An 18,364-nucleotide genomic window follows, 5' to 3' on the forward strand; every position below is an offset into this window, starting at 1 on the left:
ACCATTTCATTCATTTCTCATCATCACTCTCTCCTTTAGCCTAGCGGCATAAGCGTGGAACCTTAAAGATTTCTTTTCATTTCATCTTTTTATCTCAGCGTTATTTATGCTGTTCAAGCCGGAGGTATATAAAGGGATAGGAAGGAGTATTAACACTCCCAAAAAAGTTCACATTGCAAACTATTTATTAAGATCAATTCTGAGATAAAAGTAAAATTACAATCATTTATCAGCTTCTCTCTCAGTACATTATTACCATTAAACAATTAAGCTGATTATTTTTCTACTTTTGTGGTCAGCTATTCAACTTCTGCGTTTCCTATATTTCAAGTAAAAAAGCAGAGGAAGATGTCTTATCAGGAGTCTTGATAAGTAATAATATTTATTAATATGTTTGTAGTGAAGCTCAAATTAATGACATGTTCCTCTGTAAGGATAATTTAAAGTGACGTCGTTTTCATCTCTATTTTAATACGTAGTACATATGTGATTGAATTTGTGCTGTATCTACAATATTTTCTAAGATAATTTGTAGCATAAGTCACTTTCCTTTTTGTCAATTATTTGCCTATTCTTATTTGCGTGACTGACTCTCCATCCTAAATATACTATCCCAAGTCCAGAGAGATTACATTTCTTATGCTTAACACAATGCAGGGAAGTAATTAGAAACAACCGTTTGACCTGCTATAAAGGTACCATCCCACATCTACCTGCTGCTGAGAAAAACCGCTTGAGCGGAATTTTAGCCACCACTCAACGTTCTCGCAAGTCTTCTTCAACATTCTTCAGGGTCTAAGTCTCCTAGACATGATGACATTACAAACGTGGGGTTACATGTTGTAATAAGCTAATGATCAACCAATTCAGACTTCAGAAACCCGTTGACCCGGCGGTCCGTGGGAGGGCTGGGGCCTCTTGAATTTTCACACGTCAAATAATATGCTCGTTGTGTTAACCAATATTCCTATTGTTTATTAGTTTAGTATAACTTCCAATAGTTTTAGTTGCAATGCTATAGCACGCTTAGAATTTGATTCTTTAGGTGAAGCGACCAAAGACAAAAATGCATTGTGTATTATACATTTTTTATTTGTGCTAAAATACAAAAGTCTGTTATGAAATTGCTGGAAAATTTCACTATCAATATTAATGTATTTTGTCGTCAGAACTGATCGCTGAAGTCATATTTTTTCTTTTAAGGAAATTGTTGAGAAATATGAAAGAAAAGACGAGCGAGTAAAATATGAGCTAGTTATGGGATTGAGTCCTGTTCAGAGCATGGTTTATGATTTACTGTCTCATTGTTTGAATTATTTTTATGTTACACGGCAGGACCGTGGAGTATAATTAAATAGATAACATTTAATCCTCCAGTTTTTGCATGCCAATATGTTGTTGCATATGGTAACATACAACCAGCTGCACACAAAATATTTCTTGGAGCGATCCAAAATCAAGAGACTGGAAAGGTTCTAGACCCTTTCGACCCCCCATGAATGCATCCCTGGTGCAAACAAAACACAAAATGTCATTCAAAATGAGTTACGAACTATTGGTGTGGAAGGTCCAGACACGGTGCTTCCACCCCCCCACCCCCTGTGGATGGTTTGTATGTAATATATCTCCATACTAAGTGTAGGGATATTTTTCCAATATGAGGGATTTTTGACACTAGTTAGAGGGTTTTTTACCAGCGAGAACCTGGCAACACTGGCTAGCTGACAATTCTCGACCAGAGGAGTGCACATTCCTCTCTGTCACTTGAGAAAGGTTTTGGCGAAAAAGAAGAAAAAAAAAGTAGCGTGGAAACTCCGAATGGTGTGTGTTGTTTTGTTATTTGACACTTTGAGTGGAAAAATCTTCCTTCTTCCTTTGGAGGAACAAAATTCGAACTGGACGGCAGCTCTCGGCAAAAATAGGGAGTGAGCAAAAGTTGATCTTCTCCGTCTTGGCGAAGAAAAAAATAATCTGGAAACTCCGAGTGCTTGATGTTGCTTTGTTATTTGACACTTTCAACAGAATATTTCTTTTTCCATTGAGAAGGAATGATCTATATATGCAGGCAAATTGGTCAGTGTTTGTTTATTTCCCCCTTCTCTATATAGAAAGAAAGAACCCACATGTGTAAGCCATTAATTACAGTGTAATGGGGACCAAAGCTATGGCAACGTCGTTGAACATAAGTTAAGCTACAATGTCACTAGTAAGAGGATATGATTGTTCGGACAGTTCCGATTACCACCCACTAAGGTTTTTAAGTTCCTACAAGTTCTATATTGCGCTTTTCAACATCAGACTTTTTTTTTTTTTTTTTTTTTTGTAATATAATAATGGCAAAGTCCGCTATTTTTGTAATAGTGGCTACACTGTTGATGCTGCACGCAGCTCGCACATCGCAGCATGCTTGATCTGTGGACGGTGATAGGATTGTAGTTTCGGCTCGTTTTGTTTGTAAATAGAAAGGGAAACTGTAATACAGGATTTAAAAGGGCAGTGCATTCGTCAGACGTATAATAATTATGTTAGTTTGCGGTAAACTACATCGCTCTTATTATTAGACATTCATGAACCCTATTACAGACAGAATCTTTCCGGAGTGTTCCAGAATTTTTGGTCTGCACGAACATATGATGACAATATCATGAGCAGAGCTGATAAACGAAACTGGAAGTCGGTCAAGCTGCTTGATGGGAAAGTTGTTGAACGGTATCTAAGATATAATAATTAATATTCATAGTAATCTGTATTACAGAAAAAGCAGACCTGTTCACAGTTGTAATTTTCGAAATTGTCCAAGTGGATTAAATGGAGGTAAGTTTAACAAGTATGTGTTTTATAAGTTTTTTTTGTGTGAGGTATTAAGTTAAAAAAAAAAATGGCAAAAATGTACTTTAACCGATTTCTTTCTAAAGATTTTCGGAAAATACAATAACATGTACAAAAATTGTCTTAGTTTTCCGTAAGAATCCTCAAGATACATTGCTGAAATAAATTTTTGCCTTGAGTCCAGCCGAGATCATTTCTCATCTCTAAATTTTATCTTAACTATTCTCACCCTCATAATCTGCCTGAAGTATCGTCCCAAGTCGTCGCGAACAGAATCAGCTGGTGCGTATTTTTTCCATATAAGTGATTTATCCCAACATTTTTAAAACACCTTGATCTTGTTATCCGTATGATATTCAATGAAGGGTATTTTGTGAAACATTTTTCCGTGCAAACAAGATGTAATGAGTGCAAATGTAGTGTTGTCCTTGTCATAAAAGGTGAAGTCAAATATTCCATTTTGTCCGCGCTTTGCACCTGTTTCACTTTTTACCGTACTTGTTGATAATGGATCGATTATTACGCTTATAAATATACTCATTTGGATATCGGCCGGTAGTTTCATGTTCGTATCCTTTTAGTAACTTAGTATTCTTTTTCTATATATGCTTGCATAAGCTTGTTGCTTTCAGTACCTGCTAATAAAGCTAATTTTTACACACACTATCACAAACACACATAAGTCTTATCACAGAGAAAATACTTGTTATTTTCTCTGTGGTCTTAAGTAATCAAGTTTTAACTATTTATTACTATGAAAATAATAATTATCTTTATAAAAAATTAATATTTTTCAAATGTGCGTTTTTTTGGGCATTAGTGTTGTATTGCTGGGTAACACGAAATTTGAAAAAAAGTTCCAAAATGTACTAGGTTATATTAGTTTGGGTTAGATCTTCAAAATAGAGGCGTGTAGACTTTTCCAGGAAAGCGGGAAAAAAGGACTATTACTTACTTTCTACCTGAAATCACTTGGTAGTGACTGGCTGAAGTACCTGGATCCGGAGTAGTCGATGGGGGTGTGTACTTGCACTCCCCTGTGCAGATTCACCTTAGGAGGACATAAGTGTATCTACGTGATAAGAACTATTGTCCAAAAGACCTAAGTAACTTGTGCTAGGTGGACACTGAAAAACAGGAATGCTATCTAACAGAGTCGGGACGGAAGTGCAGCATGGGGCGAAAGCAAAAGCGAAGGGGTATGTCCGTAGGGGGAAGACCCGTCAGCGACAGTAGGTATACACATAAATGAGGATAGCGCAAAACATAGTATATGCCATAAGACACCTATATGTGAATTTGGGGGACATAGTGAATGCGGTCGAAAAGAAGTACCAAAATATACTAAAGTAGGCTAGATTAGACCTTCAAAACAGAGGCATGTAAATTTTTCCAATTTCGAGTAGAAAATTGTGTAGTAATATACGCGCCATTTCCACACTGCCTTTCCCGCAACTAAATTATAGGGATTGTGCTTTTTCGCCAAATAATTCCTTCCGTTCACATAATCAAAAACAACCACTTTCTTAACTTCAGCTATTCTTCTCACCTCACTATTCCTCACGAACTAAAGGTAGTTTTCCAATTAACCCGGTAAATTTCCTAAAATTGGTCCGGCAATACAGCCCTTAACGGGAAGGTTCTAGAACACAGGTCCCCTCATATAGGTTAGTAGATAGGTTGGTTCAAAATTTCTATACCAACGATTAATATTTAATTCAAATTATATTGCTGAGCGAGCGTCAGCGAGTAAAGGCGAGTTAGAACCCCGCAGGGCACGTTGTTTTCTGTCCTTACAGCTAAATGGGAAGGGGGACCTGTGTTCTAGAACCTTGCCCACTTAGCCCCTTTTTTTGATATATCTCAGGTTGAACATTGCCGATTTTTCGAAAAATCACAAAAGGATGAGACTCTCAGATATCAAACTTTTTAAGGAAGTAGTATACCACAAACCCCATCTAGAAAGAGTAGTAACAGGAAGTCTTGGTTTTCCTTGAAGATTTTTAATTTCGAAAATGATACTTCGTGTTTTTAGTTTTCGATAAGTTTTTTTTAAGGTGTTTGTGTTGTGGTAAGCTTAAATATGCCCTGGAAAAAATGTAGTACCGTATATTTAATTCTGTTTCAAATGATTTTTGTTTCAAATCAATATTTTCAAAAATAGAGTTATAGCGTTTTTCACAAACTTCTGTAAAATGCAAAATATGCTTACGCGCCTGGCCGCTTAAGAAAAAAATAAATAAAAATGAATGAAGGGTTGTTTTCAGCTAAATATAGTACAACTTTGTGTACAAGAATTATAAAAGAATAAATTTTATCAGCAACCATCATTTTATTGATATGAATTTATCCTTATTCTATATTTGAATGTCTATTCTCCCCGTGATGTCAAAAGCCTTTTAGACTTGCCAGAATTCCGGAATTCTTGTGGCTTTTGAACATTTGGAGGATACGTATTTGTTTCAGCAAAGTCTTTCAGTTATTGCTTTCAGATATTTGTTTCCGTGTAAACAGGGGCCTTACTGAATTTATAATCCTTTATATTTGGCTTGAATACCACTTGTCTGACGGTTATCTTTCCATGCTCATTATACCATTATGTTCCTTCGCGTTCACATAGTTGACGCGTGCAGCAACGGATTCGATTCCCGGGTAATGGGGGAGGCGGTGGCTCAGTGGTAGAGCGTTCACCTCCGGTGCTTGGGGTCCCTGGTTCGATCCCAGGTCGCGCCGTGTGGTCTTTGTGGTGGACAAACACCGTGCTCGTGGGTTTCCTCGGGTTCTCCCGTTTCCTCCCACTTTCTTCATTCCACCATTTTCACTCATTTCTCATTATAACCATCTCCTTTAGCTTAACCGGCATAAACGTGGGACGTTAAACTTAAGGATTCCATTTCATTTTTTTTTTTCGATTTCCGGTGGGGGTGCATACTTCGGTTACAAACCTGAATAATGGTGTGGATCCCACTTACTAAGTAGTAGGGCTTGTCTGATGTAGCCTTGGGGTCATTCCATGGAGAATCATCATATCTGTAAAATCTGAAAATTGGTTGCATCATGGAATCTCACGAAATTTTTCACAGACCAGTGACGGCCAAATTTTCTTAGGAATGGACCAAAGAAAAAACTTTTTAATAAAAACAAAGGTACCTTTTACAGAACTCGTATAGTAGTACTAAGTCCTGTTAATGATTAAAGATTCTCATAATGCGATTCGAATTGGGATCCAGGGGGCCGCGGTGGCTTAGTGGTAGAGTGTTCACCTCTGGTGCATTTGATCCTTGCTTCGATCCGAGCTCACACCAAGTAAGCTTTGTGGTGAGCAAACACCGTGTACCTGGGTTTTCTTGGGGTTCTTCCGTTTCCTCCCACTTTTCCCACCGTTTCATTCATTTCTCACATTGTCTCCTTTGGCGTAGCCGGCATAAGTGTGGGACTTAAAACTTAAAGATTTCATTTTTTTCTAATTGGGATCCACTGATCCTCAGAAAGTTAAGTTAAATATGGATCTTTCAGTCTATTTCTCTGTTTCTAAAACATCTCTTTCGAAGTAACCCTATTCTTTTCATTCGTTGGATTAGGTGTCGTGTTGCGGACCGTATAGTTCGAACCGGTAACTGGTCGCTGGCTGTAGTTTGACCATCGCTGTTAGACCAAAGTAGGTTCAAATATAGAATGTTACCTCCTCACAAAGTGTTAATGGCGCCCAATATTTGTGTAAACTTCATTTTTTCAAAATTATATATATACACAGTGAAACCTGTCTATGTTGGCTACCATCGGTTCTATTGAAAATGGTCAACTTAGACAGGTGGCCACAGGGTTTGCCCAAGTGGGCCCAGCCCGAAAAATACCACCGGGTTTTTTTCGGGTTGGACCCACCTGAAAAAACCCATCTTAAAACCCAGCTGGGTTTTTGACTTTTTGTTAGTGTATTATTGGTACAACTAAGGTGATCACATTGAAAGTTATTTTTATCAGATTTTAAACTTTCTTTGGGCGAATTATATGCTTTCATGTTAAGATGTTAAAATAGACGACAATATTAAACATAAGACCATTATAAAGCTCTAAATGCACTAAATGAATGAATAAATAATTAAAAAACTTCACCTTAGCTTGAGATAATTATAGAACAAATTAATGTGCGGATTATGCTTATAGCCTATTTGAAGCGATTGTATATTTTAGAAAATACTTTCCATGAATAGTGTGTTTCCTGACTCGGCGCCGCCGAGGGACGTTATCCCTTATACGTTGACGGGTTTAAGGTCATAGGTGCCGGTACTAACAGTAAATATGTAAATACATTAGTAAAACTATTAGTATTATTTCTTACCTTTGATGGTAACAAAAGTATTCAGTAAAATTTGGTTTTCCAACAACAGTTAAGTTCAGTCATTTGTTGCTGGCCTTCAAATAAGCATTCTGTAGAATCAACACTAGCAATAACGTAAAAATTCTTGTCAAAATTAAGAAGCTTAATGCTCGGAACTCCGAAGACTACGTAACGCTTACTATTTCAAGTGCTGCAATCAAACTTCAGTATTAATGGAAGTTTCGATGTACAGTAAAGCAAGCTGCATTTTCAGGGAAAACCCGTCGTGAAAGAAGTGTTTGGGAAATTCCCGCAATTGAACCCACAAAGCATCGAAAGTGAATACTTCAACAATAAATCTATTTATTTTACGCTGGAGGATATTTCATTTCATTTTAGACGTTTTAAACATTTACTTTATAAAATATGAATTATAAGCCTATCTTTGTTAATTGTTTTAAATTAATTTTCGGAAAAGAACGGTCTTGCAACAAGTGCTCGGGTAATTCCCGTAATTGAATGCACAAAGCATCGAAAGTGAACTTCAACAATAAGACCATTTATTTTACGTTGAAAAATATTTAAGACATTTTGATGAATTAAGTCTTTGTTTTAAATTAATATAGCTATTTGGTATTCATATTTGGCGAACGTCACTGAGGCTCCTAGGATGACTCGATCTACATTTGTTAGTTTGTCTGCCTTTACAACACAGTGTTCAACTTTCGGTCTTTTAAATTTTCAGGATACAAACCAGAGACACTCTAAATTTTCTGATTAGATTTTGGCAGCATACCAACGTAAAATTACAAAATGGCGCTCTTTTTTTTAAAACAATAGCTGATATCCACTGGCGAAAATCCCGGGGATGATGGGGACATATCCCCTACAATCTTGGAACTGTTCCCCTCAATAATCTCATTGGAAATGTGTCTTTTAGGAAGAAATGTGATGATTTGTGTCCAACTGTCACAAAGGAAAGTGAGATGAAATAGGTACCTCCCAGAATAAGCCTCAAATCTGACCGCCTCCCAATGTTGAAGACAACTCTGCTCCCCTACCCATGTTGTCTCGGAGTCCCACACAGGGGACATAAAATATGACGATATTATTATTGCTTTACAACTTTAAAATCCGCCCGGCAACATTGAAAACTGTTTACAGGGAATGATCATATTTGGATCATCCCTTGTAAACAGTTTTCAATGTTGCCGGGCGGATTTTAAAGTTATAAAGCAATAATAATGTCGTCATATTTTATGTCCCCTGTGGAGGACGCCGAGACCGACATGGGTAATCCTCCTTAGCATTGTTTTTCGCCTTCATAAATATTTTGTACATCGCATATATATATATACCGTTACCCGTGCCCCCCAATGTTGAAGACAAATTTGCGCCGCTGCTGATATCCACGCTACAAAGCGCGATTTTAGGTCTTTAAAGTGGAATTTTTCAAAGTAGAAGCACGAGAGACTAAATTAGCTGCATATATTTTGGCGGCATCAAATTTCAAAATGGCGTCCATTTTTCAAAATAGCGGGTATCCATGCTACAAGGTGCAATTTTCTGACTTTTTAAGTTGATATTTTGAGAGTAGAAGCACAAGACATTCTAAATTTGCTGTATAGATTTTTTCGGCGATCCAATATAAAATTTCAAAATGGCGGCATTTTTTTTTTTTTTCAAAACAGCAGTGAATAGAAAGTTGTTGCAAGTTGTGACAATGACACTCATGAAATGTAAATCATATTTTAACATTTTTACCCCAAGGAGATTGAAATATTTCGAAAAAAAAAAAAAAAACAATCAAACCCGTAAAACCCGAAAATACCCACATGGGCCCAGGTGGGTTGGGTTTTTTCAAAAATACCCGGGTTTTTTCAAACCCTGGGTGGCCAACTTACAGAAAATAACTGTGATTGGTAGACCTCTATATTTTTAGAGTAGGTTTCTAGTATTACCTGATTGTTTAATTTTAATAAGCAATGACACAACGGCTACTTTTAAATTATGTGTATAGAGTAATCATAACAATACACAGTACTAGAAAATAATACTACAGTATATTTAATATATATGTGCTTTTTCTCTTCCTAAAAACTAGTCTGGTACACTGAGTTATTCAGATGGAAAACACAATAACACAAACAACCATACAATCGAAACATATGTACGCAGTTTATTGAAATTGATATTGTAGCACAGAGTTATTCAGATTGAAAACAAGAAAGGCAAAATTATAAATTGAATAATTTATATCCAGCTTGTGATTTTTTCGGCAGTGACAAGTATTTTCTGTAGATACCTTTTGAAAAGTAGCAAATCAGTTAATAACAAATTTATTCATGGTGGTTCATTCTAGACGTGTCTTTTATTCTTTTTGGCACATATGTAAATTTTAATTTTGTAGTTAAATGCCTCTTGACGCGGTACGTGACGTTTGGGCCCCGCCGTTTGGACACTGGACGTTTGGGCGCGAGTTAAATTAAAAAGTCATTATGTTAGGCGCTGAGTACTAAGTTCGAATCAAGATATCACAAGGTGTCTACTGTAGTGGAAGTCCTGGAATTATACTGGATTTTGTTTTACATACTAGAAATACTGAAAATTGAAAATTCTAAAAACTGAAATAACAATTAAATTTTGTAAATTTAAGTTTCAACCAAAGTTAAGTATGCTTTTTGATAACTTTTCAAGCCAAAGGTAAGTAGACCAGACTAGATATGATTGACTGCATTACGTACATAGTGAGCCTATTCCATTAAAAAACTTAAAGCAGGATTTCTACTGTAGTTATGCAATAAGTGTGAATGTCAAACACATTTCTAGTGGCTAAATGACCAATATATGTACACAACTATTATTTTTCACTTTGAAATCATTTTTTTTTCCTTTCGCCACTTTCTTTAGTGCAGATTAAATGCTTACAATGGGACGAAAAAAAGTGTTAAGTTTTGATTTTTATATTGGAATGTTAATAAAAAAAAAAGTGATACCAGAAATACAGCATACCACAGTTCCTAAACACACAGTCTTAGACACCCTGAATTAATAGCTTTACCTCAACTTGATTAGGATTTTTAGATTTCTGGGCTCTCGACATGTAAGGCCATTTAGCCCGTCACGTTTGAGGGGGCACACTATCCGGGAAAAGGAAAGGAAAAAAAGATTGGGGAAGGAAGGAAGCGGCCTGGACCTATAAATTAGGTACCACCCCGGCATTTGCCTGGGGTGAATGAGGAAAACCTCAGTCAGGGTGGCCGGCCTGAAAGAGCGTGTTACACTTCTTCGACCGAGTGCCCCTACCGGGAATCGAACCAGGGACTGCTCGCACAGAAGGCGAGAGCGTTAGCGACTACGCTACGCGGGGCCACTTCTCCCAACTCGAGTGCGCGGAAATCTTTTATTGGTAGTTCTTTATTGGACTTAAGGAAGAGAATAGTTTGGCAAACGTAATACGAAAGAAAGCAAATTTTAATATTTATAAGTATGTAATTATTAACTTTTTTTAAAAAATACAAAAATTAAATCAATATGTTTTAATTAACATTAAGAAAATTATTAACAGTTCGTCTGCCTCCTTCATTTCCTAGCTTTTTTATATAATACAAAAATTAGATCAACATTAGATCAGAAGTACAAGAATCGTGAAAAAGCGAAAAATCAATCCATGACGAGGTTAGGCAACAAATACTAAAAACGCATTAAACTATTTAATTTAAATGAATAAATAAGATAGAAAATAGATAGATAAATGAGGTGAGATAAAGATAGAAGTGTAGGAAATGTATATATCTTGATTCGCGCTTAGTTTTCAGTGCCTAGCTTACTTTATATTTCGTAAATTGTGATTTTTACTATGTACCTCGCGCCCAAACGGCAGCGCCGAAACATCCGCGCCCAAACGTCCTGTCCCGCTTGTTAATGAGCTACAAGTGTTTCCCTTGGAGCGAAAATCTTATGGGAATTCATATCTCAAAACCTCCGCTACCTTTCGACAAGCAGTCAGGTGCCAATAGATGACAATTGAGATGGTTAGCGTTAACCTCGAGCAGTTTCTGGAATTATTAAAGCTTCCCACTGATGAAAGGAGCCGATATGGCTAATAGTTATACCAAAACAGACAGGGTAAACAAATACGTACAATCATTTCCTGAATTCCGGTACGTGCTTTTCCTTATTCACATCTTCCTTCACCACCCCTTTATCAGGGTAGTGTTCTGGCCATTGACCTCCTAGAACAAATCGTGGGAATCTCTGCTTCTCTGTCTCCAGTAACAAATACAGAACATTTGGCTGTCATATGGGAATACGAAAGAATTAAGAAAAATAAAAAAACGTATTTCGTGTGGCCAAGATACGCAGGTAAATTTATCAGTATCATCATAGGATAAACATTGCTTCAATGCGGCCAACTTACAGAGTAATAAGTAACGAACATCTTACGGGAAAATGCAGGTTTAAAGACGAACCAGGCCAAGATAAGCAGGTGGCCAAGTTGACAGGTTTTACTGTATATATATATCAGGGTTGGCTGGTTTAAACCAGCTTTTTTTTTTTTTTTCAAAAGACCAACTGGTTTAAACCAAAAAACGAAAAATGTTCGTAAAATCTGGATGAACACACATTTGTTGGTTATCACGTTTCACTGCCGTATATTATTCGTATTATATTCAGACCTAAATTCCCCACTCATTACTCAAAGAGATTATACTACAAAAGCAACTTTTTTTTTTTTTTTATAAGTTTATGACTTTCTTTTGTGATTTTTTTTTATAGCTTGTTATTATTGCTATGCAATTGCAATCAATGAAAAATTATAAATATTGTTTCGTTTTAATAATGTTTACTATTGATAAAATACATCGAAATGCCGTGCTTTTTTTGGGGGGGGGGGCATGCAAACTCCACGAGAGGCATTTATTGAAATCAGAAGTATCTTTGGTATCTATTTATGTATAAATGGGTCAGAGCCAAAGTGGACTCAAATAATTCGTATCTTTATACACTTTTCTTACTGATATGCAAATTAAGTCGTTTTACTTCTTTAACTTATACTAAATTAGTTATTCTGTACTCTGCAGTACTTTGAAATTGTCCATATGTAATTCTGTATAATGGTTTTACTTGTGTAACTGCTTATCTTTTTTTCCTTCTAAAATGACTTGACAATTATATTTATAAGTATGTAAAGATCAGTACAACGTATTTTTATCACAAGTCCTTCGTGAGTGAGTCGGCAGACGTATCGCATTCGTGGCCAATTAGTACCGGTTTTGAGTTTCAAATGGAGGACAATTTCTCTCGGATGTAAGCCGAGAAGCGGTTTGGATTGCGCTTTCAGCATAACCTGGTTGTTGCATAACACCAAGGCGGAACAAACATATTTCTGTCCATATGTGATATAAATACGTAGAGCATATTATTTAAACCAAAAAAACCGGTTTAAACCAAAAAACTTTTTTTTTTTAAATAAAAACCATGGTTTTTATTTATTTGGTCTAGGAATTAATTCGTGCGGGTGGACAAGAGATGGCGCAACGAACGGAGCGTCCCACAGTTCCGTGTATCCACACATGTGTTGCAAACCCCTGTCATCGCGTATCGTTCGTAGTATAGGGCAGTGGATTAAAGCGTCAACAACACCAGTTTGTAGTTAAGTGAACATGGCGCAATTTGTGCCTGATAAAGTGTTTTTGCAGGGTGTCCTGCTGCATTACTTTAACATGCAGAAAAGTGCGACTGAAAGTCATCGTATTTTGGTGGAAGTGTATGGTGACCATGCTCTAGCTGAGCGAACGTGTCAGAAGTGGTTTGCACGGTTTAGAAGTGGTGATTTCGGCTTGGCAGACCAAGAGCGAGCTGGACAGCCAAAAAAATTTCAAGACGAAGAATTGACAGCATTGCTCGAGCAGGATTCGTGCCAAACGCAGGAACAACTTGCAGCAGCATTAGGCGTTGATCAAACAACAGTCTCCAAACGCTTGAAAGCCATGGGAATGATTCAAAAGATGTCACATTGGGTTCCACATGAATTGAAAGACAGAGATGTTGAAAGACGAAAAACCATTTGCGAATTGCTGCTTCAACGACAGAGCAGAAAGGGGTTTCTGCATCGAATTATTACGGGTGATGAGAAGTGGATCCATTACGAGAACCCTAAACGAAAAAAGGCCTGGGTGAAACCAGGTGAACCAAGTCCATCACAACCAAAACGAGATATTCACTGTGCAAAGGTTATGCTGTGCATATGGTGGGATATGAAAGGTGTGGTGTACTATGAGCTGCTGCAACCGGGTGAAACTATGAATGGAGAACGTTATCGACGACAATTAATGCGTTTGAAGCAAGCTCTGGCCAGAACACGACCAGAATGGGAGAACAGACATGATAAACTTATTGTTCAACATGATAACGCTCGCCCACATGTCGCAAAACCGGTCAAAACCTATTTAGAAAATGTCGGATGGGAAGTTTTACCCCACCCGCCGTATTCACCAGACGTTGCTCCTTCGGACTACTACTTGTTCGATTGCATGAACAACTATTTGATTGGACAGCGGTTTACTTCTTCAGAAGATATCGAAACATGGGTCTCTGACTGGATCGCTTCCAAGGATGAGGACTTCTTTCGCCACGGAATCCGTACATTGCCTGACAGATGGGCGAAAGTGGTGGCTAGCGATGGACAATATTTTTCTTAAGGTATTTATGTATTTTGTGTTTGTACTACAGCTTCAATGTGTGCGTACCAACCGCACGAATTAATTCCTAGACCAAATAAAAAAAAAGTTTTTTGGTTTAAACCCGGTTTTTTTGCCATATATATTTTATGTAGTACTTGGCTGAACATACATACAGCCAGAAATAGTCTCATTTCGAAGGTAAAGCCATTTTAGCGCAAAGTATCAGTTTGGTCATATGAGTTACGGTTGGAAAGATACATGCGACCAAACTTGGTGAACAATTTTCATATTTAGCGTATATGTATTTTTTTTTTTTTTTTTTTTTTTTTTTTTTTGTATATCTGCAGTGGATATGTTCTTTTTGCATGGACACATACATTGATGGGCTTTTAATACTTCGGAAACAGTAAAAATGTGAAAACAGCCGTTTTCAACCCCCCCCCCCAAAAAAAAAAAAAAACTGCAGTGTCTGCAAGGTCATACAATACTGACGATAGGGCCAAATTATACTTGCCACTGGTATTCACTAACAAACAAAAACACTTTTTGTGGCGTGTTATACACATATGTGTTACGGTGCTTGATATTTGCGTATTGTGATTTTAGATCCTAAGTAGGCCTTGTTCTGAAAAAAGCTGTATTTAGTATACACTGCAGAATGCTTCGGCGTAGAGAAAGCTGTTAAAATTGTGTAAAGATATTTTAACAAACACAGCTGGCACAGTATGTTAAGATTAACTAACACTTATCTATAATGTGCCCTGAGAGTCTAAAATAATTGTTATATTCATAGTATGGTTTTGACACTCAATCTTGTAGCTTTCGACAGCTAGACAGTAATGAAGAACTTCAACTCCAGAAATATTTATTTTCCACTAAACCTTTTGTGGTCGGGTCTTACGTGTTATGCTATGGGTCCATGTCTTGTAACCTCGATGGTGAACGGGATGGTAAGCTATAATCCTTTTTCTTTTTTCTTTTTAGTGATTGGTCCAAATTGAATAAAATGTTAAAAAACAAAGTAAAAGCAGCAGGATTGATTACCGAAATCATACATTTCCAGGACAAATTATAAATGTGTGTTAGTTAATCCTATGAAAACATAGCGTACACATTCAAGATACCAAGAAAGATCTGAATGTTCTTTGTACAATAAATTCTGCAACCAGTACGTAATATATAGTTAATTTGGCACAAATTTACATTTTATCTAAATTTGTATGATGTATAGTTTCTAACTTTTTTTTTTGGGGGGGGGTATTCAGTTGCCACTATTGTTTGGTAGGATATATAAATACTTATTACTGTTTGTGGTTTTTGAGTTTTTTTTTTTTTTTTTAGTGAAATGATGAGAAATAATAGGGAACGAAAAGCATTTGCGAGTGAGAGAGAGAGAGAAAACCTTTTAAAAAATGTAGTAAATGAATAATACCAATAAATAAGATATTTTAACAAACACAGCTGGCACAGTATGTTAAGATTAACTAACACTTATCTATAATGTGCCCTGAGAGTCTAAAATAATTGTTATATTCATAGTATGGTTTTGACACTCAATCTTGTAGCTTTCGACAGCTAGACAGTAATGAAGAACTTCAACTCCAGAAATATTTATTTTCCACTAAACCTTTTGTGGTCGGGTCTTACGTGTTATGCTATGGGTCCATGTCTTGTAACCTCGATGGTGAACGGGATGGTAAGCTATAATCCTTTTTCTTTTTTCTTTTTAGTGATTGGTCCAAATTGAATAAAATGTTAAAAAACAAAGTAAAAGCAGCAGGATTGATTACCGAAATCATACATTTCCAGGACAAATTATAAATGTGTGTTAGTTAATCCTATGAAAACATAGCGTACACATTCAAGATACCAAGAAAGATCTGAATGTTCTTTGTACAATAAATTCTGCAACCAGTACGTAATATATAGTTAATTTGGCACAAATTTACATTTTATCTAAATTTGTATGATGTATAGTTTCTAACTTTTTTTTTGGGGGGGGGGGTATTCAGTTGCCACTATTGTTTGGTAGGATATATAAATACTTATTACTGTTTGTGGTTTTTGAGTTTTTTTTTTTTTTTTTTTTAGTGAAATGATGAGAAATAATAGGGAACGAAAAGCATTTGCGAGTGAGAGAGAAAGAGAAAACCTTTTAAAAAATGTAGTAAATGAATAATACCAATAAATAAACGAAACTCATTATTTCATCTTTTTCAAAAAGTTATCATTCTACCAGTCTTCAGTACCAGTCTTTCTCCAGTATTCTTACTTCAGTACTCCAGTACTAGTCTTTCTCCAGTACTCTTCAGTACTTGCTAGTATTTAACCTTTCTCTCCAGTCGTAGTTATTTCCCCTTCAGTACTACCCATACTAGTCTTTTTTTCTGTCCACTACTATTATCGACCAATTTATCTCATTAGCTTTATCATTCTCTACCAGAAACTAACCTAATCTCTATTAACCTTTTAAAATTATCACGTGACGTGATTCCATTTTGACTCTCAGCTACTTTTTTAAATTTTCTTTTCTTTCTATTTATTATCTCGTCTCTATCTAATAAAGCGCTTGCCCAAAGTTCTTATAGCGTAATGTAAAAAGATTATGGGATCAGATTAAGTTTATTTATTATTATTATTATTATTATTATTATTATTATTATTATTATTATTATTATTATTATTATTATTATTATTATTATTGAAAGTTACTGTCAATTTGTTTTCCTTCATTTAAGGATATCCTTTGCTTCTACATTACTGTTATCTTCAGGAAATAATTAGACAGTTGTATATCCCTTATATATGAATAATTTAAATCGTCGTGCAACAGGATACTCTGACAGTAACTTTTCGTTTATATGTTCACTTTAATAATGTATGCAATTTCTTTAAGGGCACGTGTGATATGCAGTCGGTGGAGGATGAAAATGCGCCTGGTGATGGCGAAAGAGAGCTTCCACCTCCTTCACCTCCTGGCTCACCGAGGAAACCTATTAAGTCAACAGCTGTAGTGAAATATTCAGCAGTACAGACACCTGCAAACTTCGCACAACTACAGTTTAATACTGACCTGAATCATCCACCTTCCAATTGGCTTCGAAGCTCAGCCAATTCATATGGATTACAATATGGGCCATCTCATTCTACAGGATTTTCGAGGCAAGTAAATTAAAGGGATTTTAAAGTTTGTTTGTGTGTTTGTTAAAACTGTCAGATCTATAATGACTTTAAAATTAAATAATGTGAAATTTCTAGTTTCTTGACCCATTATTATGCCGTTTAGGATGAAGGTTCTCATACTTCAGAGCTTCCAAAAATACCGCTACTGAAAGGAGAAAGGGGAACAGTCTGTATTATTATATGAAAGTGTGTAAGTTATCCACTCATAGACAACCAAGGAATACTAATATATATCTAGAAATGTGAGATTTGGCCACAAAACTCACTTTTGTTACGATAACAATGAATAAGAAGGGAATTTTTTGAAATGCATATACTAAGGAAGCACGATGATTTAAAATATTTTGCCCAGAATAGAATAAAACATGAATCCCTGATATTAGGAAGATGAAGCTTGGCATATTAACTCTTTATTAAAATAAGCGAACATGTCTCCCACTTTCATTGAAATTTTCCGTTTTAAGAGGAAAGAGGCAATTTCTATTTTTTCTTTTCTTTCTTTCTTCACATTGAAAGCGATGTTGTCTGTTGCCTGTGATTGAATCACAGGAAGACGACTGAAAACTTCTGAGAGAAATTTTGAAGCATACCTCAAGTTAGGCTTCAGTCATCACCTAGAGTATCTTACGAGTCCGTAAGTTAGGAAGATGAATCTCTGTATTACGCGTGGCCTTAGTAAAAAAGTTTCAGAGGCTGCAGCATTGTTCGTTGGGAGAATGAACGAACCTGATGGTGGAATTTGTAATGGCTCATTGTGAGTGCTGCTGTAGAAAGGAAGACACTTGACCTGCAGAATGGAATGGGATGATTACGAAAACCAAGTAACAATGATAGCGTTACACAGAGTTGAAAACCAGCTAGTGAAATTTTCAGAGGCTTAAAAGACATAATCACTCACTTGTTTGTATACGCACAATTCAGCGGTTCCTTGGTACTATATGCACTCAGGATCGTCCGAGAGAATGCCATCCACGAAGTGCATGGACTCCAGATTGTTAATGCAATGGTGGAGTTTGTGAGGAGAAATCACGTACGGAAACAGGCCATGATGTTACCTGATAGGAACATCTCTAAGAAAATTATATCCAAGGTACTCAGGGACGATCTTGGTCTTCATGATTACCAATGGTCAACGGGACACACACTGATAACGCAAAGGAAAGTGCTTCAGGAGTACGTGAACAGTGGGCACAAATTATCTTTACCAATAAGAGGCTGTTCACCATCAAAGAGAGTTTTAATTGTGAAAATGATAAGGTGTATGCCTAATCTCTTCGCAAACCGGAGTCAAGGCTTCGAAAATCCAAAGAAGCATTCATTCCACGTTAGTCATGTTGTAGTGGGGTAT

At 36.4% G+C, this 18,364-nt stretch overlaps 1 protein-coding gene across 4 annotated transcripts in view; it reads left to right on the forward strand.

Moving 5' to 3' along the window:
• The first annotated feature begins 1,728 nt into the window (after positions 1-1,728).
• The window catches only part of LOC145688892 (erythroid differentiation-related factor 1), a 64,097-nt gene continuing 47,461 nt past the window's right edge, over positions 1,729-18,364 (forward strand). Inside the window, exons 1-2 of one of the 4 annotated variants that reach the window (XR_014132015.1) lie at positions 1,729-2,814; positions 16,730-16,995. Coding sequence is in view for 3 of the 4 variants with exons in the window: in XM_081763058.1 (XP_081619184.1) it covers positions 2,809-2,814; positions 16,730-16,995 (272 nt within the window). In the remaining variant the exon portion in view is untranslated. Of the gene's footprint in view, positions 2,815-15,725; positions 15,748-16,729; positions 16,996-18,364 lie in introns of those variants that run through there. The other 3 variants (XM_081763058.1, XM_081763066.1, XM_081763074.1) reach the window with 3 other exon arrangements.

Source organism: Thermobia domestica, chromosome 1 (assembly GCF_964235325.1).
Source record: "Thermobia domestica chromosome 1, izTheDome1.hap1.1, whole genome shotgun sequence".
Taxonomy (NCBI): Eukaryota; Metazoa; Arthropoda; class Insecta; order Zygentoma; family Lepismatidae; genus Thermobia; species Thermobia domestica.